General features: G+C 43.6%; 3 protein-coding genes and 1 long non-coding RNA gene across 9 annotated transcripts in view; 1 reads left to right on the top strand and 3 right to left on the bottom strand.

Moving 5' to 3' along the window:
- Positions 1–23,179, bottom strand: part of IPO11 (importin 11) — a 268,429-nt gene that overhangs the window by 90,952 nt on the left and 154,298 nt on the right. The gene's annotated exons all lie outside the window — the stretch shown is intronic.
- LOC142421885 (uncharacterized) lies at positions 551–4,620 on the bottom strand. The gene is made up of 4 exons (XR_012778997.1): positions 4,122–4,620; positions 3,915–4,043; positions 1,839–1,908; positions 551–728 (listed from the first exon to the last, which is right to left on the bottom strand). It is a non-coding gene; the product is annotated as an uncharacterized LOC142421885 (long non-coding RNA).
- Positions 6,480–14,285, top strand: DIMT1 (DIM1 rRNA methyltransferase and ribosome maturation factor). The gene is made up of 12 exons (XM_075488739.1): positions 6,480–6,638; positions 6,906–6,979; positions 7,463–7,549; positions 7,992–8,053; positions 8,165–8,258; positions 8,347–8,396; positions 9,236–9,359; positions 9,495–9,587; positions 10,345–10,409; positions 10,708–10,771; positions 11,278–11,384; positions 12,156–14,285. Exons 1-12 carry the CDS (start codon positions 6,578–6,580, stop codon positions 12,196–12,198), a joined length of 924 nt encoding a protein of 307 aa, XP_075344854.1. The 5' UTR covers positions 6,480–6,577; the 3' UTR covers positions 12,199–14,285.
- The window catches only part of KIF2A (kinesin family member 2A), a 58,983-nt gene continuing 50,664 nt past the window's right edge, over positions 14,861–23,179 (bottom strand). For 4 of the 5 annotated variants that reach the window (XM_075488737.1, XM_075488734.1, XM_075488738.1 and 1 more), the window contains 4 exons: positions 22,936–23,086; positions 21,201–21,302; positions 18,108–18,243; positions 14,861–16,209 (listed from right to left, as the gene is read on the bottom strand). In XM_075488737.1, coding sequence (XP_075344852.1) covers positions 16,124–16,209; positions 18,108–18,243; positions 21,201–21,302; positions 22,936–23,086 — 475 coding nt within the window. In that variant the 3' untranslated portion in view covers positions 14,861–16,123. The remainder of the gene's footprint in view (positions 16,210–18,107; positions 18,244–21,200; positions 21,303–22,935; positions 23,087–23,179) is intronic. The other variant, XM_075488736.1, reaches the window with a different exon arrangement.

Raw genomic sequence — 23,179 nt, 5'->3', positions numbered from 1 at the left:
GGACAAAAAAAACAAACCAAAAAGTCAAGCTGAGCACACTGTTCCACAGACACCAGAAGTGGCTATCAGAGGAAAGAAGTCTGTATTCCTCCAACAGTGTCAAGCCTTTACAGGCTCTGGTCTTAACAGGCAATTTCAGCTCTGATGAAGTCTCTCCTTACATTGCCTTCTCACCAACAGGATTTCTATTGGGAACTTATCCTCTGCATGCACTCTGTAAGATGATTGACTCAACGAGGGCATCCGCTCATACCTCGTGTTAATGGGATCCTCCCAAAATACAGTTTTAATTACTGCCGTATACAACAGATGTCTTTGTGAAATGAATTCCTGCAGATAGAACACAGCTGTACTTTAGGAGTTTAAAATGAGATCTCTCAAATCTTAATTTGTTGTGACCCCCTCCACATCCTCCTTTTTTTCCTTTTCTTTTTTTTTTTTTTTTTAACTTATGGTCAAGGCCTCTTCAGATCATAATTTACACAGGGGACATACAGATGCTCTTAGACCCCACAGAACAGCAAAGGCCCATGAATATTGGCTCCAATATTGTGGGATAGAGAAAGTTTTCATCTCTTACAGATCAGGCTTTTCTGTTGCCCAGCAAAGGCAGAAAGACATGGGTTACACCATAGATGGGTTACATCACAGGGACAAGGATTTTCTCCACAATCTGTTGGGTACTTCTAGAGCTTAACTCACTGTTGAACAAGTTCTACAAGACTGTCCTAGAGATGAAACAGAGGACGTGAGTATTAAATAGCTGCCATCTTTTGGGTACCTTCACAGCCATGAGGCATGCATAGAAATGCTGGTAGAGTCTCTCAACCTCATAAACAACGTTTTCTTAGAAGGAAGGCAGGGTCTGCACTTTGAGTCACAACAGCCAGAATTTCCAAGTTTGATCATTGGGTAAGGTTAGCGTTTCCCATCTTTACCTACTAATCTCAGACTGCGTCTTCACAATAAACATTGAGCAATTTCAGGAATGTTGCTTGCTTTCTCCTGCTTTTCTGTGGTTCATACCCATTGCTATCATAACTAAGCAGCACATGTCGGGTGGGGGAGGAAGGAAAAGAAATCCCTTCAATTTGAAAATGTTCAATCCTGTCAGCTGCAAATCCAAGCATGGCTCTATTGCCATGCTGGAATTTCTCCTTGTATGAGGGAAAAGAGCCTAATCGCACACAAAAAGGAAAAGCTGCTCTCCAAGATCCCACTGAATATGCACAGAACTGAGACAACAGCATATTCTCAAGCCTCAGTTGACAGGAAAAAACACCACTCATTTACAGCTAGAAGATAAGCAACACATCAAATGCCACCCCTCAGCACAATGAGATGGTGTCTTCAGAAGCCACAAGTACCAATATCAGCTCCTTATCGTTACCATCCAATGTCCTGCACTTACATTCCCACTCCTGAACTCCTTCATCTCCTTTTGCTTGCAAAAATCCAAGACTCACTTCTGTTCTACTCTTCATTCTTTAATTCCCTTTCTAAGGAAGTATCTGCATATACAGTTTACTTCAGAGAATATTCCAAGTTTCTTAAATGTTCTGCCATACTGGTTTAATGTTCTTCCTGAGTAGTCAATCCTTTTGATAAAGGCAAAAAGAATAACTAGGTACTTTTCCCATAACACTGAAATACATCCAAACTTTAGAATCACACGTCAGTTACGAAAACAAGTAATGGACTGCTATACATCTGCAAGGGAACAAACCAAAGGATTTCATCAGTAAATGCCTCCACACTTTACTTTTTCTGGACTTCAAAGAATGCGGTATAACAACTCACTCATATCCAAGCAATTAATTCTGTACATTTTTTGTTACCTTTTGTTAAGAATTCAGTAAGTTCTTTTCCACTGTAATGAGATGCAAGAATGGATTCAGTTAAGATTCTCTGAAATCAGAAGGAGAGAAAGTAGTAAATATATCACTCAAAATACAGTGTTTTCTCACTGATAATGCACATACATACTGGGCTACTTAAAGAGGAACATGGCAAGCGGCTCTAGGGATGTTGTTATCCTCCTTTACTCAGCAGTATCCAAGACTGCCTCTAGAATACTGTTTTCAGTTTTGTCATCATAGTTCTCCCTTTCCCCAGTTCAAGAAAGAAGTGTAGAAACTGGAGAGGGGCCAGAGCTACTAAGATAAGATGGTCTGGGGTCTAAAGCAAACTACCTATGAGGAGAGGTAGTTTGTTTAGTAAAGTGGAAGATAAGGGAATACTTAGTAGACACTTACAACTAACTTCCTGAAGGGCACTTACAAAAAGGACAGAACCAAACACCTCTTGTCAGCAGATTATATAACTAATAAATAACTATAAAGCTACAAACTGCAGCTTGGGAGGTTCAAGTAGAAACTTAAAGACTGCCTTTTCCAGCACATGCATTTTCAGGAAAACCAGAAAAACAAAGTTTCCACTCTGAAAAGCCACAAGAACTACTTATGGGTCACCTTCTGAAACCAGTAACACAAATGCTAGCATTCATAGTGATATTGCTATGACATATTAGCAGTGCTTTTAAGGATACTGTCAATTTCAGGAACAGTTGAAAGCCTTCTATAAACTTTCCCATGAGTCTCTTTTCTAACACTATAGTACCTGTATCAATCATGCCACATGTTAGTATTTCTACTGAGCAGTAAAACCAAAAGAACTGCCAGTATCCTGGCTATTCAAGGTACTACTTAAAACCACTAACGACTACACTAATGGCCACAACCACTACAATGACTAATGCTAGTCATTACCACGATTTTTCAAACACAACAGATTAATTTTTCTTTACATAAATGAACAGGGCTGCTTATACTTTGCCCAATTTAAGCCACAGTAAAGACGACAAATAAAACTGTCTACATAGGAGAGAGTGACGAGTTTTTTTTCCCATACTGCTACTGACAGAAACAGAGAAATAGAATTTCTACAAATTTATTTTTACAAAAAAATGACAATGAAACTAAAACCTAGGTCTGAAAAAAGTCAGCATGCAGAAGACACAAAGGATAAAAGAACAAAGACCAAGGAGGTACACAGGAATAAAGGACAGCAGTGAGCAAGGCTGTTAATGATATTAAGGGAAGTAAGTCAGATTACATCAAAAATATTGAGGACAAGAATGGCCTTTCAGGTTAAATGGAAAGCACCAAACTGACCAAAAACTCGTAACAGAAAGAACAGGCAGTAAAAAAATGACAGTGGGACTATTCCAAGGATTTGCTTGCATATAGCTCATGAGAAACTCTGTCATAGGGTTCAGTGTTGATGACATAGAAAAAGCCAAAGGGATACACAGAGACAACAGAAGAATATTTTTAACGTGTAATAGTAAGCTTATAGGATGGCCATTCTCACAAGATCAATCTCATTCCTTTGACTTTTTCCGAGTTCACCTCATTTTAACAGGTTTTCAAAAAGATATGACAGAACACTTTATAACAAACTAGTGTGCAACAGCTCAAGCAGAAATGCAAGTTGCAGTCTGCTCTCATGCTCTGAAACGGCTTTATGTCATTTCAGTTTAATCACAGTTAAAACCTGTTTCTGATGATACAGTTTTAAAATTTTATATGGAAAGCTTGGGTAACAAAAAAACCCCCTTTATTATGTCATTTACACCCATGGTACTAAATGCCCTTCTGCAGAATGGTACAATGGAAGACTGAGAGAAGAAAGGCAGAGAGCGATGAAAAAAAATGGCACTGAAGTTTCAAGAAACTAAAACCCATAGGGAACACGCTATTTGTAAAGACTGTGGTAGTTCTCACATATTACGAATGCTAATTTGAAAGCCACAGCAAATATATTACAGACATCACTTCATCTGCGAGACATGGGAAGCAAGGTACATAGATGCAGAAGCAGTAGCAGTACTGCATTTAGGGCCACGTTCTCACATTTTGCACGTGTTGTTGGTCTTCCAAGGTAACAAACTGGAGAAACAACTCACTGCTGCTGTGCTGACCCTGCCTTGGATTTAGGGAAGAATCCGCTTTACAGTAAAACTTCAGCTGCTGTTCTTCAAGCTGTAGGAAGAAGATAACCACCTTTAATAAAGGCCAATATTTGCTCTTTCCTATGAAAAGCAAGTTCTGCCAACAAACCATGCAGCTTAATGCCTCATATTCTTCTGGCGCCTTCCCGTCAATTCTGCCCAGCCTGAAAACTGTTTCAAGGAGAAACCAGGAAGTAGTTCCCTGGAACTAGGAACAGTTCTTTCCTTCTGGCTCTGAGAAAGCACTTCGACGTTGCCAAACAATGTAAAAGGTAAAGCTGGGCTGTCTTATCCTCGGCGGTCTACAGAAGCCAGCACGGAAGACGACACACAACGTAAACGCCGCGCTGCACCGGCACGGAACAGCACCGGCCAGCTGCAACAGAAGCACCGCAGGAGGAACGGCAGCCTAGGCCTAGCCTCCGCCCGCGGCGCTGCAACGCCGGGGCTCCTTCCCGCGGCGCACGGCGGAGCCGGGCGGCTCCTTCCCCCGCGCGCTGCCTTGCTCGAAGCCGAAGCCGCTCTTCCCCCTCTCCCCGGCCTACCCTCCCGCCTGCGGGCGCGGCGCCCGCCCCGGCAGCCCGCCCGGGCCCTGCACCGACGGGCCCCGCGTCGCGCCACCAGCCCGCCCGCCCGCCACGCCGCGAGCGGCCACCCGCCACGCCGCGGCCGCAGCTCGCCGCCGCCCCCCGCGTCCCGGCAGCGCGGCCCGCAGCGGCGGCAGGGCCCCGGCGACGACCCCGAGCGCGGCTCACCGCTGGCGGCTGCCGCTGGCTAGTGGCGGCTGGCGGTGGCTAGTGGCGGCTGGTGGCGCCGCGCGCGGGACGGGGCGGGGCGGGCCTGGCGCGCGAGACCCCGGCCTGTTCCGAAGCTCGCGCCACGAGCCGCGACCAGCCGCTGCCGCTGCGACAGCCCGCCTCCCCCGGCGCGCCGCCGTGACGCCAACGCCCCGCGACACTCGGACGGCAAGAGAGGCGCGCCGCCGCGTGCGCCTCCCACCGCAGGGGGTGCGGGCGGGGTGCCTGGCGCGCGGCGCCGCCTGGCGTCAGCGGCGTCGCCACGAGCGGGGGCGGGGCCGCCCCGCCCCGCCCGCGGCCGCCGTTCCTCCCCGCCGGGGCCGGCCGCGCTGCCGCCGAGCCGGCGGAGCGCGCCGAAGCCCGCGGCGCGGCGGGCCGGGCTCACGGCCGCCCAGTGACGGCCCGCGGGGTGCGCCGGGCTGCTCGGCTCGGGCCCGCCGGGAGGCGTCACGGGCCTAGGCGGCTGCGAGCCTGGGCTGGCTGCGGCCCCCGCTTTGAGAGGGACGGTGCTGCTGGCTTCCGTCGGCCGTGCCTCGTTCCTGCGTGTGTTTCACGGGGAAGCGGGCTGCCGGCTCTCCCGGCGGGCTCGGTGTGCGAAGGGCGGGAAAGCACCGAGGAAGCGTGAACTTGTGGCGGAGTGCCGCTGGCGCGCTCTGCGTTACTGTGAAGGGCTACAGCGCGGGGGGGCGAGGGGCCGCCGGGGAGCTGCGGTACCGCTGTCCGCCTGGCGTTCGGCAGCCTGGTCCTTGTTCCGCCGCTCTGGGGAACGACGGCCCGTGGAGCCGGACCCGGTGCAGCCCGGAGGCCGCGGCCGCCGCGCGCGCCGCTGGCGGAGGCCGTAGCGCGTGCCTCCCGGGCAGCGGCCGTCGGCCTGGCGACGAGCGGCCCGCGCGTCCCGCCTGCCCGCCGCGGGGAACGGCGGCAGCGTGCTGACGTGTACTGCTCGCGTCGCACGGGGCGCGTGGGTGAGTGAGCGACGGCATCCCGTCGCCTCACCAGCCGACACGAGAACCGCCGACCAGGCCGTGTTTTCCAGGTTTGCATCAGATGGCGGGTCCTGGGACGAGGGCGCTCCCTCCGGGACCGGTGAAAGAAGAAACGGCCCTCGCCGCGCACGGACGGCAGCGTGCCGCCGAGCGTGCTCACCCACAGAACCGCCGCTCGTAAAAAGACGCTTATTTCCTGCCCCCCTCGCTGCCCGCCCTCCCTCGGGCTCTCCCGCCGCCCGCAGCTGCCCGGGGCACCGGGGCACCGCTCGGCCGCTGCCTCGCTCGGTGCCGCCCCGCGCCGCCGGCGGCTGGCTCCGCACGTGCCGTTCGGTGGGTGGCGCGCGCGGCGCTGGGCGGCACCGAGCAGCAGCGCTGTTGCTCCTCACGACGCTGGGGCCGCGTACGGGCCCGCACGCCGGCGCTGCTGCCGGGGGCGGCTCCCGAAGAGCCCGCTGCCCAGGCGGCGGGCGGTAAGAGAGATCTGGCGCCCCGTGCTGCGCTTGCGGCCCTGCAGCCGAGCCGGTTTTCACCGCGCAGGGCGGCGCTGCCGCAGAGCACACCTGCAGCCCCGCGGGAGCCCGCTGCGGCCGCGGGGCTCTGGCTCTTTGGGGGCGCGGCGATCGGCTCCGCGCACCGCCGGGCCGCGGGGGGGCGCTGTCCCCCGCGGCGCCCCGCCCGCCTCCCGTGGCCCGCGCCGGCCCGGCCGCGGTGCTGGTCGGGAGTCGTAGTCCGGCGCGGCACGTGTGCGGGAGCGGGCCCGGGCGCAGGCGGTCGCCGCCATGCCCAAGGTGCGGGCGGGGAAGCGGCCGCGGCAGGAGCGCCGGGAGGGCCGCGCTGCTGGTGAGTGCGGGCCGGGCTGAGCGGCGGCGCCCCCGGGGACGGAGGCCAGGGCCGGGCCTGCCGCCCGGGCGCGGCCTGCGCTCGCCCTTGTTCGGGGGACGCCTCGGTGCGGGGAGCGGCCCCGCCGGCGGCCCGGGGGAGGGCAGCGCCCGGCGGGGAGCGCGGCTTGAGCAGCGTGAATGCCGGCGGGGGACAAACCCCCGGGTGTCTGTCGCCGCGTTTCCGCGGGGTGCGGCCGCCCTGGAGTAACGCCGCTCTCTGCCCTAGGCATCCTCTTCAACACCGGGGCCGGCCAGCACATCCTGAAGAACCCCCTCGTCGTCAACAGCATCATCGAGAAGGTGGGCGGCGGAGCGGGGAGCGGCGGCGGGAGGAGGCGGCGGCTCGCCGGGGGCCGCTCGCCGGGGGCCGCTGGCCCCACACCGGCCGGAGGAGCATCGGCTCCGCTGCGCCGGGCGGAGCAGGCGGGGATTTCCCTGGGAAAGCGTGTCCTCCTGCACGGTCCTCGGCCCTCACTCTGCCCTTTCCGTGGCTGTGGAGGCACCTTCCTTCTTCTGTACCGCAGTTATGGCCTTTTTTTTTTTTAATGTGGCCGCTTGCTTACTTTTCTACACTTGGCCAACGATCTCTCATAAATTAGCTGTAAGATATTCCTGTTTTCACTGTTTCCCTCCTGCCCCTTTCTAAACGACATTCACACTCCTCTGTTAGCTGGTTTCGGCTTCCTACTGGGCTGCATGTGCGTCACATACCTTTCGTTTTAAAATTAAATGGTTGTTTGAAATCAGGTCTAGAAAAATAACTGAAATGCCGTTTGTTCTTAGGCTGCTCTGCGACGCACAGATGTCATTCTGGAAGTAGGCCCGGGAACCGGTAACCTGACAGTAAAGATGTTAGAGAAAGTAAAAAAAGTAAGTGTGAATTTCCCCCCTGCCTTCCCAAGCTCAAACCACGTTGTGGCTTAGACTATGGCAAGCAGAAGGATCTTCATCTGCTTGATTCAAATTACTCTACGGATACTTCACAAGTATCTACGGATCCTTGATTCACAAGTATCTACGGATACTTGATTCACATTACTCTACGGATACTTCTCTTAACATTTGCATAATTCAAATGAGTTTTTACCTGTTCATGTAAATCTTGTATGGTTTTATCAAACTATATTGCTGTTACCTGTTTATGTGGTAACTCCTGTGTGTTTCTGGGCAGGGAGGAAGGTGCATAGCCTAATAGGGAATTTTTAAGAATTAGTTAAACCTGAAGCAATAGATACAGGGTTTTTTTTCAATTGAAATTTTAATCCCAAACGGAGGAGTTGTATAAAGTTGCATATATATACTTCGTTTTCAGGTTATTGCTTGTGAAATTGACCCTAGACTTGTGGGTGAACTTCAGAAGAGAGTCCAGGGCACGTAAGTATCAACTGTGGAAGTAGCGAGCGCTTAAAGCAGTGGAGCTGCTGTGGCAAACACTTTGTCAACATGCTTCTCTGAGGATAACCACAGTGTATTATTTTCCCCCAGGTGTCTAGCAAACAAACTTGAAATCAAGGTTGGAGATATCTTGAAAACAGACTTACCATTCTTTGATGCGTGTGTGGCTAACTTGCCTTACCAGGTATGGGCTAAACAATATGGCAAAACTTTTTTCTTTTTAAATGATAATTGCCTAGAAATTATACTAATGCTATAACTCTTTTCCTCAGATTTCTTCACCTTTTGTTTTCAAGTTGTTGCTTCATAGACCTTTTTTCAGGTATGTGGAAGACCAGAGCTCTGTATTACCTGACAGAAAAAAAAATAGTTTTAAAAATATTCCCAAACCAAATTGTTTTAGTTCTTAAGTATCAGTTTGATGGATCAGAGCTGCACCAAAATTTTTCTGTAATATGAAAACTGCCAGTGCCTGGAAATTAGTTTATGTTAGTGTATTAAGCATGAGAAGAAAATTTTAAGTCTTGGCATCAGTGAGTGTCCAGCTGATGAAAACAGGAGTTGTGCCTCTTTACACTAGTATTATAACTAGTTGTTATTCCAGGGATAAGTAGGGCATCGTAGCATTTCAGATGCCTTCCTACCTTAGAAAGGAAGGGTGGAAGGGGTAGGATGGAAACAAAGACACTTCCTGTTGTCTGGTCCAAAAATATAACTGCCTGGGTACTTCTGTGTGTTGTTCAATATGTCAGCATTCCTTGATTTCTCTGACTGAAGCACTAATGTTAGTGACGTTACTGGTCGGTTTTTGGAACTAGGGAGTTTGGATTTGAAGGACTCATAGAACTACTCATGATTTGTTACAGACAGGCACAGAACTCTGAGACTAGCCTCTGTCTCTTTGATCCTGATCCATTTAGCAGTATAAAGAATCAAATTCTATCATAGTTTTAAGGAGATTTGGATGGTTTCACCAAGTTTTGTTTGTTTTTTGTTTTTTTTTTACACACTCTGAGCTAATTAAGGCAGAGTTTGTTTATGACAAACTTATATTGCTTCTTAAGCGCTGAGGCAAATCCTGTGTTTTCCAGGTGTGTTAGTTGGCTTTTGATGTAGAAGTTGATTACTTAGAATTCATTTTCTCATCTCTGTTATTCTCAGGTGTGCAATACTTATGTTTCAAAGGGAATTTGCACTTCGTTTGGTTGCAAAACCAGGAACTAAACTATACTGCAGACTCTCTATTAATACTCAGTTATTAGCTCGAGTGGACCATCTGATGAAGGTACGTGTCTGATGAAGGACCATCTGATGAAGGTCTGTGTTAGCTAACAGAGCTACCAAAAATAGAAGAATGTTTCTAGGAATGTGAGGATTTGCTGCTTATTCATACAGCTGCCTGACTTCTCCTGACTAACAGGTTGGAAAGAACAACTTCAGGCCTCCTCCCAAAGTTGAATCCAGTGTTGTCAGAATAGAGCCAAAGAATCCACCACCACCTATCAACTTCCAGGTAAGCATCGTATACTCTAATAACAATGTAACATGCCAGTGATAATACTTAATTTCATTTTTCTTTTCCCTTACTACTCAGTTCTACGTGCTGTTTTCAGTACTAAGTACCAGCTATTCATTGGCAGTCACATAATCCCAAAATACTTACTCCTCTGTTGATCAGGCTTGCATTCGGACATTACCTGAACATGCCACCATCAATTCAGGTGCAGCTTTGTTTACAGTATTTCTGACAAGACTGAGGTACCATCTCCATGTCAGCTGGAGAGTTGCTGGTAATAATGTCCCTTTCACCATGGTTTATATCCCTTCTGGCTGATTACTTTGTTGGTTGTGATCAAAGGAGTATCTATGAAAAGTCTTATCTTCAGATGAGTGTGTATAATCTCAGAAGACAGATGTTACTGGATAGTATTCTTAAAGTTAATTTTTAAAACGCTTTGATCTTCAAGACCATTTCAGCCTTGCCCAAAGTTAGCCAGATTTTCTTCAAGTATCTGCCTTCTCAGCGCATAAGATCTGGCCAATAGTGCCTAGGCACGAAAAAGAACAATTCAAAGGTTTTTGTGGGTGAAGTATTTTCTCCTCCATTTGTATTGCTTTGCCCAAGACAGGACTGGTTTTGTATTGTTGAGAAAGATACTTTCCTGAAGGATTTTTCTTTGTGTTCAATATCGTTATGAAATTGTCAGTAGTGACTGTTCTTGTTTGTAGTAGCTGTTCCTTTCTGTAAATTCTGAAATTTTTCATTTCAGGAGTGGGATGGTCTGGTAAGGATAGCCTTTGTTAGGAAAAACAAGACACTCTCTGCAGCATTTAAGTAAGTAACTTCTATTAAAAGAAATCTCTTCAAAGTTTGAGAGTCCATCCAGTTAACCATTTCTTTTGTGCGAATGCATAGCAGTGTTATATGCATGCCGGCGCAGTCTGGGATAAACTGCGATGGAGGATTTATGCTGAGGTTACAAGCTTTTTCTTTTTAAACTGTTGCCTAGTTTTCTTCTAAAAGAACAGCTCTGTGTAATCATTACAGTTCTTTATAGTAAAGATTCACAACCAGTCAAGTAAAAAAAACTAGTTGCAGCTCAATTTTCATTCTAAACTTGTATTTCTTTCAGGTCAAGTGCTGTAGAGCAGTTGCTGGATCATAATTACCGAATTCATTGTTCCTTACATAATACAGTAAGCTCCTTTTTAATATATTAAATTCTATTTCTGTGTACTGTGACCTACACACTGACTTTTATAAGAGTAAAACATTAACATTGAAAAGCTTAACGTGTTAAGGTTTTTCAGAGAGAGTTTGAGGGAGGGAGGAACTTACCTCTTTTCTTAGAGAAAAATCTAAAAGGGTCACTAAATTACAGTGAAAAAGCTGAGTATGTTATTAATATATTGACTGTACAAGTCTCAAGGACTTTTACTAATCTAATAAGAATCTAATAAGAACACTTTTTGTGTCTGCTTAGCGATACTGCTGTGATTCATTTATAGTGAATGAGCTGAGGTATAAAAATACAGATATGAGAACGGAAGAATACAATAATCCATACAAGAAGAAATACAACTTATTTCTATCACTTGAAACAAGAACTAGTCTAAAGGCAGGAAAATAACAGATGATTTAAATGAACTTTTTTCTATGCTATGAATAGAAAATGAATTTGTATCCTACTTTCTATTGACAGGAAATACCCGAAAACTTCAAAATTGCAGAGAAAATACAGACAGTCCTAAAAAATACAGGTTACTCTGACAAGCGAGCCCGTTCAATGGATATAGATGATTTCATTAGGTATTTTTTCTTCTCTTTACGCCTTCCTTTTATGCTTCTTCAAATTCTATCTGCATCTGTACCTGTGTAGCATAGATTAGTATTGGGTTACACAGGAATAGTACTAACTCTGTTTTCCTCTCAATACCAGATACTCCTTCCTTCCAGTCCTGAACATGAACAAACACTTAAACCCTATATATTTTAACTGCTGCATACAGTATTGAGAAGCAACTAGCTAAAGAATCCTATTTCTGGTGTTAGTGTACTAGACCCTTCTACCTCTCCTCTAAAAATGGCTTTAATAACGGAATTGGTTATTATAATTTCCCTGGAGACTTACACAGCTCTTCTCTGTCTGTCTGTGTTGAGGACTGGGCCTTAGTCTATAGCATAATTTGGAAAGTTGAGTAATTAACTGATATATTCTGCTCTTACTTCTGGTCAGTTAATTTAAGTAGCAACATGAATCCTCTCCTAATTTAAGATAAAAATTCCTAGCTGTTTCTCAGTGTGACAATTAATACAGCCACTGCTCTTTAAAGGAACGTAGTAAACCTGGTAGGACACAATAGAACTAACTGCACTGAAAACATACCTGCATCTCTAAAATGGCAAATTTGTTAATAACTTCTAGTTTAAGATTTGTAACAATTCTTTATGGCAGTTGAACAGTGATGTCTGCTTTCATGTTATTTTCATATGTTTTTTGCCAGCCTGCGCATCTTAGAAATGCCTTAAGCTGAAGTATAAACTAGTAGAAATTGTAACATAAGTATTTCACTCTTTCAGACTGCTGCATGGCTTCAATTCAGAAGGCATCCACTTCTCATAGAGTCTACTAGAAGAATGAAAGATGGTCTGTTTTTTTGTCACCAAAGTCTTACCTAAGCCAGAGTGACTGCAACGGAACAAGCTCTGCTCACAAAAGCAATGAACAGAATACAGCATACACACTCTGGTTCTTATTAAAACCCTACATGCAATTTTATCACAGATAGTAGGCAAGAAGCTGCTGCTCTGTATTTTAAAAGCCATAAATTATTTCATGACTGAAGTGAGGTGCTGGACTTCCACATGACAGTGTATTTTTAAATATACCCAGTAACATGGATTGATGCTGCCGTAATTGAAATCTGCGTTCTCTGATCATGGACTTCACCTCAGTATATTCTTGCACAATACTCAACAGTACAACCCATAAGTCTTGTCTGGGCAACAAAAACAGTTGTAATGGTTCCATTTGTTTGGGATTTTTTTGTTTGTTTGTTTTTTTCTAAAGTGTATTTTCACACTTTCTTTTGATGTGAAATGCCTGTCTCTTCCATTTGTCCTCTGGTAGCTTACCTGCATTCCAAGTCTGTTAGTAATCTGCTTCTCTTGGAGAAATCCCAGTAACTGTTTCTCAGAAACGAGCATTTATCTTGTGGGCTTGGCATCATTTACAAAAACATTATCGAGGCATCTGAAACTACCAGTGTCATCTCCTTTACTCCCTCCTTATTGCCATCAAACCACTGTAGGAACCAGCAGAATATTATTAAAGGGCCACTGCTCATAAGCATAGACAGAAGGAGTTTTTTGTCAACTGTAAATTCAAGCAGCTTTTTTTATAGGAAAACTACTTCACCCTTCAAGTCAAGGAGTTTTAGCATAGATCAAAGCTTTCAGTGAGTCTTAGAGCAATGTATGCCTGTGTCCTGACAGAAGGACTTACTGAAGTGTCTTAATATAGTTTGGATTATATATATTTGTTATTAAGGACAACGCAGAATTTTCCCAAGGAAGTCTGCATTAACTGCATAGCAGCTGTCAAAAGAAAAATCCACTTTGGTCTGTCTTATGGTTCAGGAAACAGTAACTATTAACTCTGTAGCATCATGCAGGGGTGAAGGCATGACTCTGTGTATTAACTACCGTAAGTCATGTTTTCATGTATAGCGTGTCTCTTTCCATAAGACCATGGTAAGTGGAGAAGAGGCAAATTAGCAAAAACTCACTCTTAAGATACCACTTTATATACATGCAAGGTCAGTTCTTCAAAAGTCATTGATTCAGAAACATGTACAGAAATGTGTACTTGAATTTGCAGACATCCTGAGAGATTGCCTTGGAAAATGGAATTGCTCATTTATGTTGTAATGCAATGATTCCAGTGCTGCTTCACTGCATAGAGAACCAGTTTATGAGTGAGGTAAGTATGCAGAGACCAACACAGAAGGAACAAGTGCTGGAGATCAGCGTCACACTTCCTAAATGCTTTTGTTTTATAGGACAGGAATCAAAATAAGCTTGTCTTGAGTCCTATTCAAGTAATTCCAGTCCATCACAGCAATGGGCTACAGGAATTCAAGTGCCATAACCAGCCATATCAGTTTATCCTGGTTCTCACTGCTTCAATATTGGTGTAGATCTGACCTTTACAGCAGGCTCTGTCACAAAGGCTGTCCCTTAACATTACCCCTGCAGTAGACACAGTTTCAGCTTGCATCTGCTACCTGACAGGACATGTGATTTACAAGGCTTTGTAAAAAGCTGCTGAAATCTAACTGCTGCTGTCCTTCCTGTCCTCTTTGGTACCCGCTGTAAACCACAGCCTGGTTGTGGCTCTAGGCTTGCATGGAGGACTAGTAGGGAAGCTGCTGTTTCTCACATAGGACGTTTCAACCTTCAGAGGCTTTCTAAAAACGTAGTATTTCTCTGGAGCAGCTTCAAAGAAACCCTCTGGTATTATATGATAACCTGTACTGTCACCTGCTAACAAAAGCTGCTGCCTTCTATTTGATTGTTGTTTTCTTTTAACTGTGACAGATGATGTTCTTAAGCAAATGCTCAGAAAGATGTGTGATACTTCTTTTAAGACCTGCTGCAAAACTAAAGTCAGGACAGTGCTCTGGGGAACTTCTTCCTGTATGACAAATCTGTACAGAAGAGTTAGCTCCAGAAGTAAATATTCATTCTGAAATCAGGCCTTTTCAGAAGTGTAACTCCAATGTGCTTACAAAGTAAAACCCTTCCCAAAGCACAACAGAACTTTCACAGAAGTAAATTCTCATCTGTAATTCATTTAATAGTTTAATTTATTAAACACATTATGTAAAATCTACATTGTTGTTTCAGTTTTCATGTTTACACACATGAGGATTTTTTTTATTTTTAACCATGATGTGACAAGAGCTTCCCATAGCCCACCTTCCTATGGGTGAAACAAACATTAAAACACTACAAGAATTCCTGGCTCATTTAACTCTCTTTTCATTGCCTTCCCTTTATTTCCCTCCAGGCCTGGCACAAACAAACAGACTTGTATTCCAAAAGTAATTTTTAAACAGTTCCAAGGGAAAGTTTGCTGATACGAACTCCTGGAAACAGGGACAACTCCTAGAGAGGTCTACAATTCTTCATTTGACAAGAAGTTCTTACATGAAAAGTCAATCTTTTTTGGATGCTGACTTGCAAAAATAACTTGAGTGCCACCGCCTAAAAAGTGCTGAGAATTCAGGTACTTGTGGGATTTCTATTAGTGCTAGGGAGAGACACTGCGAAATCCTCAAATGCTGGAATTTCACCCCACGTTTCAGCTGCTGGCAGTGTACAAAGGGAAAAATAGGTATTAGCTACTTTTTTTTTTTAAAGCAACAGAGCTACTCAAAATACCTGCAAACTACAGTTAATGTACATGTAAGTTCGTCATGCATCAAAAGCCAAATTTTAACAGTATGTGAAAGGCCAATATGTACGTATTTAGCTGGATCCCTGAACTTTCACAGTTACCCTATCTATACGCAGAGGTCAGATCGTACCTTTACTCTGACAGCATTATCACACCATACCACATACTGTATATCTGCATTATCCTAAGATACAAGTCTCCTCAGTACTTAAACATTACCCTTTATTATACATCAACTAATTTATATTTTTGTGGTTTTGTTCTGTTGTTGGTTGTTTTTTTTTATTACAGAGAAAAATGTTAGAATTATATAGCCATTCTTTATGGTATTCAAATAAATCTAGATTCCAGATTTTTACAAGGAGGATGGAATGTCCAGCTGTTTGTCCACTCTAACAGCTCTTGCAGTTCCTGTTCAAATGATATGGCACATCCTGTGAAATGAAACTAGCCACCAAAAAAAAAGTCTCAAAACACATTAAAAATGTACACACACTGAAAGTATGTGTGTTTATATTGACAAATAAGGAATGTTGTTTATTAAGGCTGTGCTTCAGAAAGGATGTTTAGGGTTAAGTAGCCTTCATCAAGGCACAGAATGGGAAGAGGTAAGCACAGCTGTCTGTAGAAGAGAAGTTATGTACAACCACTAGTGAGGTGTGCATGCACGCAAACACAATTTAAAACTGCACAGCTGGTCTTTGTAACAAAACTGAACATAGTCAAAAGGAAATACTGTGACTTTTTAATGGCCACAGTTTTACTTCATTATTAAAAACATGGCAAATATTTCCAAACATAAAGTTCACAATTTGAATAAATGAAATATTTTAAACAAAGTGCTTCACAGATCTGAACCCTGCATGGTTGTGCTGTCTGGTCTAGAAGCATTTTGTAGGCATCATAGGAGTATTTCACACAAAACTGAAAATGTCATTCAGGTGAATAAGAAACAGGACATTTCCACAGACATTTCTAACGTTTTTACACTTTCAAGTAGTTGAGTTCTTACGCCCACTGGGTTTTGTAACAAATGTGTGCTACAGCAGTACAGGTTCACGGATTCCTTTAGCAGCAAAGGCCCACTTCAAAGGGCACGTGGTCTTTTCGGGTTGATCTGTTTACTGGCCTGTTCCTCCTCTTGTAGAGCTGCCCGGAAAGATTTCACTTTATCTTTAATGAAAAAGAGAGAATGAGTACTGATGTGCCTGTGCTCAACACAGATCCTGAAACTAAGCCCTGATGCTCCACATCCCGTCCCTAATGCCCAACAAAGAACATTCCGCCACAAAAATAGCTGACACTACAAATTGCAAGAGGATTGAGAGAAGCTTAAATTCAATACTCACCATACAAACATGTTGCTTAGCAACTTAGGCCCTTCTTGGATGCTAACCCTGTCTCTAGGCAGGATAGGTTTGGAAAATGCACAATTGCATTCCCAGCATGTAACCTGTTCACACTTAAATTCTGCTTCTAACTTACAGAGTATAGGGAGATACAGACCACATACATCCTTCTCCTTCCCAGCAGTTTCCAAACCATCCTTAGAGGCATACAAAATTGTATTTAGTGTACAAACAGTCACTTCTGTACATTCTAAAACCCATCAGAGCAAATTCTACTCCCCCTTGTTTTTCTATGAATGTGAAAAGCATTTGTGATCAAGTTTTGGAAGTTATTCACCATAAATAGATAGATGCATCATTCATTTGTTTCATCATAACTATAACAAGAATGGGAGAAACCTGAGAAAGGAAGTGTGGCATCCTTTCATATTTCTATTCCTGACCCCCTCCACTCCCCAGTAATATGCCCAAGAATGGGAAGAAGGAAACCAAAATGACAGCATAAAGATGTCAGTCCCAGAGTGACAGGAATAAAAGCTGAAAGATTCAGTGACCATTATGTGCCATGAGCAGGACACAGAAGATACTCGGAGAAAGAATTTTTGACTTAACAGTTCTTCCTTCCTGTAAAGGTATACATGTACCATGCTGCCTGTAAAGATGCAAGGATCTCTTAGCCTTTACCTCCAGTACCTTGTTTCAAAAGCAGTATCTAATAAGTTTTCGAAGAACAGGGAGTCACCTAAACTGTGTTTTTCACTGCTGGTGTCTCAAATTGTCATCTTCTGAAGACAAAGCCATCATCCATAAAAAGCAAAGGAATGCACCTCCAATTCTTTGCTAAAGTATACTGCTGCCAATGCATGCTTACAAGGCAAGCAGGCCACATCTGATTTGCTTGATGTATTCTTCTAACTTACAGCAGATACTCAGACTGAGTAATAAGTAAGATTTTATCTTACAAGGAGTTTTCTAACAACAGATTAAAAAAAAACCCACCCCCACACCCCTCAGCCCCCAACCCCACCCTTGAGTTTTCACCAGTACAGCATGCCTGCTGGAGTCCAAATAGTTACGGAGCCTAAAATGAAAAATTCATCTCCATGAGGTACCAAGCTGACAAGTTGATTTTAGAAGACAAGTGGAAAAGTCAATTTTGGGCACTAAGAATTATCTGCAGTTTGTTTTTCATCAAAGAGAGGCTAACAAAATTCAGAGAGAAAGGCTGCTGAAGAAAAAAGTAAGCTAACAACCAAGCTACTTAGAGCTCGATGCCACTCTTAAGCAGTCTTAAAAATGACAGCAGGCTCCCTGCTACGCTACAGAATACAACAGAGCAGGAACTGGGAGCTCCTACTACTTTTTCCTCATTGCATTACCTTATTTTTTTGTACTGTTCATTTGGATTTCCTTTTTCCTTCCTTTATTGCTTTGGAACAAAGGAAAAGAAAAGGAAAGTTGCAGGATCAAGTTTATACTTCCTGGAGGTAAAGCAGAGATTTTTCCTATAAACCAGGATGAACTGAGCACAGATGTGAACTTGTTCTTAGGCAGCAGAATAAATGTTCCTTCCACAGGACATTGCGGGGAAGCATAAGGGGAAAAAAGACCCTGAAACATAACCACACTTTTTTTTTTCCTCCTCATTATTACTACAAGTCTCCATGGCATATGAAAACACACTGCTAATAATGCACATAAAAGTGATTAAGAGCAATCTACCTCTAAGTTCAGTCAGAATATCAATTTTTTGCTCTAGAATTGCTTCAAGTTGGGTAGCATAAGAATCCACATCATAGTCTACTTCTTCTGTCATCTCAAGAAGAGCTTTTTCATCTTCCAGCCATCTAATAGATTCCTAGATGAAAGTTAAAAAAAAAAAAAAACAACTAAATACATTAGCAAAGTTTCAAGACAGGTTTCAAGACAAAGAGTTGAATTAGACCTTTTCTCAAGATGATCACACTTTTACTGTCTAGTCACCTCAATGAAACAGATTTCAATCCTGAAATGAAACCTTATTTCTAATTCAGCAAAACTGAAGCCTTATTACTCATTCAGCAAAACTGTATGTTTTCTACATTGTTTCTTAATTCCAGGGGTCATACCAGCAACAGGTAAACCCCAGCTACCCCAGTTCTCTTCAAATTCATACCATTAGGTGGTTGTAAAGCTAAGAAACTCAGAGAACAGAACTTCATGTCACAGTTATGTCCCCTTAGGCAGATAATCAAACTTTGAACTCAGCCTTCAATTTTAAGTATGGGATGGTTGCCACTGACTATAATCATAGTGTCACTACTACAATCAAGGAGCCAAGATAATTCTGTCCATAATGAAAACGAGTTTTGAGAGAAGCTGTATAAAAGAAGAACTATTTTAAGCTCACTACTGCATGAGCTAATTCCCCAGATAGATAAGGGTACAGTAAACGTTGGTTAAAGCAGCTCTTAGGCATCTTGGCACTCCGAATATTACAAAAAAAGAGGGAAAACAAGAAGTCTTGCAGCAAAGAAGGATGCAACCAGGCGTTAAAGCTTACAGAACCAGAACCATGCAAAGCTGTGATGAGGAGAACTGATCCCATTGGAAATGCTTTAAGAAGAGAAAGCAGCTGACAGTTCTAGGCATGCTGGGCCTGAAATACTAAAATGAAGTCTTTCCCTCTGTGCTCAGTAGCCCAAGTAATATCGGAAGCATAGTTCAAACCTCATGTATGTTCTTTGGCTTTCAGGACAGATGGAGCTCACATTGGGATAGGATTCATCTCATCTAATGTAAACTCGTACATCCAAGACACAAAGGAAGACCAACACCTCTAGAGCACAATTCATTCCGTTGATCTATTTTAGAGATTTTTGTTAGGAAAGGATGTTTTCTATCAGCAGCTTCCAGGTGAAAGCTGACAGAAGACAACTTCTGCCTGGTACAGACGGTAGATTCTGTATTGGTGCAGCCCACCTCCACCCATGGCATAAACTACCAAGCCATGCTGCAAAGGAAGGGAGCTGAGGCTCGGACACATCTCCTTCCAGTGACCGCTGGGAGGAGCAGTAATCTCCAGCTGAAAGCCAGATGGACACACAGAGGCAGTAACATCTTAAACTAATGCAGCTTGCCTCTCCAGAAGTTGCAAGCATTAGGACACAGCTACGGCATATGGCATAAGACTTTCACACTTCTGCATGTTTCACTTCAGGGCTAATGTTTCATAATAACTAAATCACTAAATCTGTTGTAAAATGTGTTGTTTTGCATCCTACTGTATTATGAACACACATCAATGTTCCACTAAGTTAGATACCTAAATTGACGAGATGTGTGTATTCCCTAAAGGTTTAATGCTCTGCTGTTCTCTTGCAGCAGCCATGCCAAACAGACAGCCTCCCTAAAGATTCTAAGGTTATGAACAGAAGCAACTCACATTTCCTTCTGAAAACTAGTAACTCATACTTATTACTACATTTTATTTTGTGAACGTAAAAGGCTCCATAGCGCTGACCAGCATTACACTGCATGGGCAGTATTCCTTCCAAAGACCCTGACTAATAGCAAGTGAAAACCTTTATGTATCTGTAAAAAGGAAGCAAACAGGCAGTTAGAAATATGCGTGTCTCTTCTGGATCTCAGTATCTCAGAGGGAGATGTCACAAAAGGATACTCGAGATACTTGGAGGGAATATTGCAGTATCTTAGGAGGAGATGACTGTCGTGGTTTAGCTTCAGTCAGCAACTAAGCACGACACAGCAGCTTGCTCATCCTCCCCCCTCCCGGTGGGATGGGGGAGAGAACTAGAAAAGCACAAGTAAGAAAACTCATGGGTTGAGATAAGAACAGTTTAATATTTGGGAAAAAGAAAAAAGAAAAAGAAAAAAATTGTAATGAAAAGGAAAACAATGAGAGAGGGGGAGAGGAACAAAACTCAGGGGAAAAAAAAACAAGTGATGCAACCGCTCACCACTTGTCAACCAATGCCTGTCCCCGAGCAGCGATCGCTGCCCCCCAGCCAACTCCCCCCCCCGTTTATATACTGGGCATGACAACATACAGTATGGAATAGCCCTTTGGCCAGTTGGGGTCAGCTGTCCTGGCCGTGCCCCCTCCCAGCTTCTTGTGCACCTGGCAGAGCATGGGAAGCTGAAAAGTGCTTGACCAGTGTAAGCATTACTGAGCAACAACTAAAACATCAGGGTGTTATCACTATTATTCTCATACTAAATCCAAAACACAGCCTCATACCAGCTACTAGGAAGAAAATTAACTCTATCCCAGCTGAAACCAGGACAATGACCAAACACAAATGGTGCTGATAGAGACATTACTATTAATTGTCAGCTCTGACACGGGAATATTGGCATAAATTAGACAGTGAAATTGAAAATTTCAAGACCAATCTGAATAAACTCCCTGCAACTAGAAAAAAACCCACCATCACTAATGCTGGAAAAAGACTGCAACAGAAAATATAGTGAATAATAAAAATAGTAAAAATAGTAAAAAGAAAACAGCAACTTTTCTTATAATGAACACAGTCTATTTAGGAATGTTTGCTGAGAAGAAAAGGAAAATTTTAACTAAATTTCTGTGACGATATAGAATATGCTTCTCTTTCATCATGGGGACAAAAATTAGTGGTTATGGGTTCTGTCCCTATGTGTTTGCTACAACGGGCTTAGCATAATAAAACAATTTAGAAGCCTCTGACAGCAGCGGAATGACCAGATGATATCGTACATCTTCAAGAGTATGCACTTTCACTGGGAAAACCTGAATTCCTGGATTAGGATAAAAAAAGTAAGAGCTCCATCTTTTACCTGGAAGACAGCCCTGTGGTCTTCTACTACTTGCTCTTCCATTTCTACCATTTGTGACACAGCTTCATGGAAAGTAAACAACTGCGGAGAAACTTCTTCTTCCTAAAAACAATAGTTAAGCTTGTTAGTCTGGAAAGAACTGTCACTACAGGAAATACATTGAATGTGATCCATCTCATCACAGAACATGAAAAGAAATATGCAGAAGGCAGAACCCATCAAAAATAGAATTTAATACTTCTAAAAAGAAAATCTCCAGAAATGAGCACAGAGGGCAATACATTCAAAATGTTTACAGAATTAAATTTAATTCATATTCACTAAAAATTTCCAGCCACCAATCCTAGTGAATACCGGAAAACAGAATATTCCACATTAAAAAACCAAGTTAAAATAGTGGGAAGAGGAAGTCACAAGGGAAGAATGCCAATTTCTAGTAGGTTTTAGTGCCTACAGAAAACTCTGGTTTTCTGCCAGGGCTTTTTGTTGTGCATATTGTAATAGACAACAATTTTCAAAAAGAAGAGAACAGCAATTACATTCAATACATTTCAGGAAATAAAAATTAAATTAATCCTTTGGAAAAAGTGGAATAAATATAAAGTAAGAAATCTAAAACGTACATAGTGATTAATACATTAGAAGAATGCACAACATGGATTTACAAACTGGGGCAAACAGTGCTTCTTTAGAAATGAATAGTTAACAATCAAAGGGGAAAGTGCTAGGTAGGCTGTAATTAATCTTTTAGCAATACAGTCTAGTTCTTTATACAATGCCTTTGAAATCTTTTTTAAAACGTATTTTAAAGCTTAATTTAATTCCACATGAACAATGAAAAAGTATGATATGAAAGGATATCTGGCTGGAAGGACTGTCCAGTGGGAAGCTCTAGGAATCACTAGCATGTTCCTACAAAATAGAGTCTTAGAAGAAGAGCCAGTTACTACAATGAGAAATACACCAGACACCATGAAGAGGTGTCTGAGAAGGCAGAGTGTCTTGCAAAAAATAAGTTAGCATAGTAAGGATTTTTCTTTTCTATCTTTCCTCAGCATTTTCACAAATGGAGTTTTAATCCCCGCTGAACATTTAAGGAACCAGGACTAGAGCTGATGATCAGCAATGAGGAGAAAATGCCCTTTAGAAGATGCCTCTCAGCTCCCCACTCCTGCAGCCCACGGAGACATGCTGGGAACATGATGTGGCTCTCTCTCAAACAGTGCACTGGGGTTTCACCCCATGAAAATCAGGATGTCAGGAAGAGGAATGATGGGTAGCCAGATTTCTAAATGCAGAGAAAGGCAAACTCACTTGAAATGGGTTTTGCACGCAGGGAAAATAATGCTCAAAAACACGAGAGTGTCAAATAAAACAGATGACTGTCCCAAGATACTTCTAACTGCCTAAAAAATATGAAGCTATACTGGAAAAAATGCACACTAAAGAATGCCAGAGCCTACAGCAGACCCTGCCTAGACATTAAAAGCCCTAATCAGCAAGGAAGATAAAGAAAAATAAAACATTCTCCTCTCACCTTTCAAGAAACATTTTTGGCTTTGTTTTTTTTTTTTTGTATGGGAACGAACACAATACCATCAAGTGAAAAGGTGAAGAGGCATGCTGTATTTACTTAATTATCTTGCTATCAGACTATAAATACACATTGCTCTGGATTTGTTCTGCCACTGTACTTATCATTATCTCTTTTCATGTAATGCTGTAAACCACTCACGTTTTGTTCACAAAGCAGTTTGAGATCATCTCTCTGAGGAGAGCTCCCCACACCCCACTGCGTCTCCAAGTCATCGATCTGACTGGGAGCGTGGTGTATAATGGGACGGATATCTCCTGTGGTACTAGGATCGACAGTCAGCTCCTTCACCCTATGAGCAGAAAATGTTTCATTTGTAAGTTAGTAACTTCCTGTGCAAAAGAGTCACAGCCAAAAGTAAAGCTCTATGGGTTTATGTGCAATT

This window comes from Mycteria americana, chromosome Z (assembly GCF_035582795.1).
Source record: "Mycteria americana isolate JAX WOST 10 ecotype Jacksonville Zoo and Gardens chromosome Z, USCA_MyAme_1.0, whole genome shotgun sequence".
Lineage (NCBI taxonomy): Eukaryota > Metazoa > Chordata > Aves > Ciconiiformes > Ciconiidae > Mycteria > Mycteria americana.
This window is presented reverse-complemented; position numbering and strand designations above follow the sequence as displayed.

Coding starts and splice junctions, on each gene's coding strand:
- DIMT1 (XM_075488739.1), top strand. CDS start 6,578: ATGCCCAAGGTGCGGGCGGGGAAGCGGCCGCGGCAGGAGCGCCGGGAG. Junction 6,980..7,462: donor TCAACAGCATCATCGAGAAG/GTGGGCGGCGGA, acceptor GTTTGTTCTTAG/GCTGCTCTGCGACGCACAGA. Junction 9,588..10,344: donor CACCACCTATCAACTTCCAG/GTAAGCATCGTA, acceptor TTTTCATTTCAG/GAGTGGGATGGTCTGGTAAG.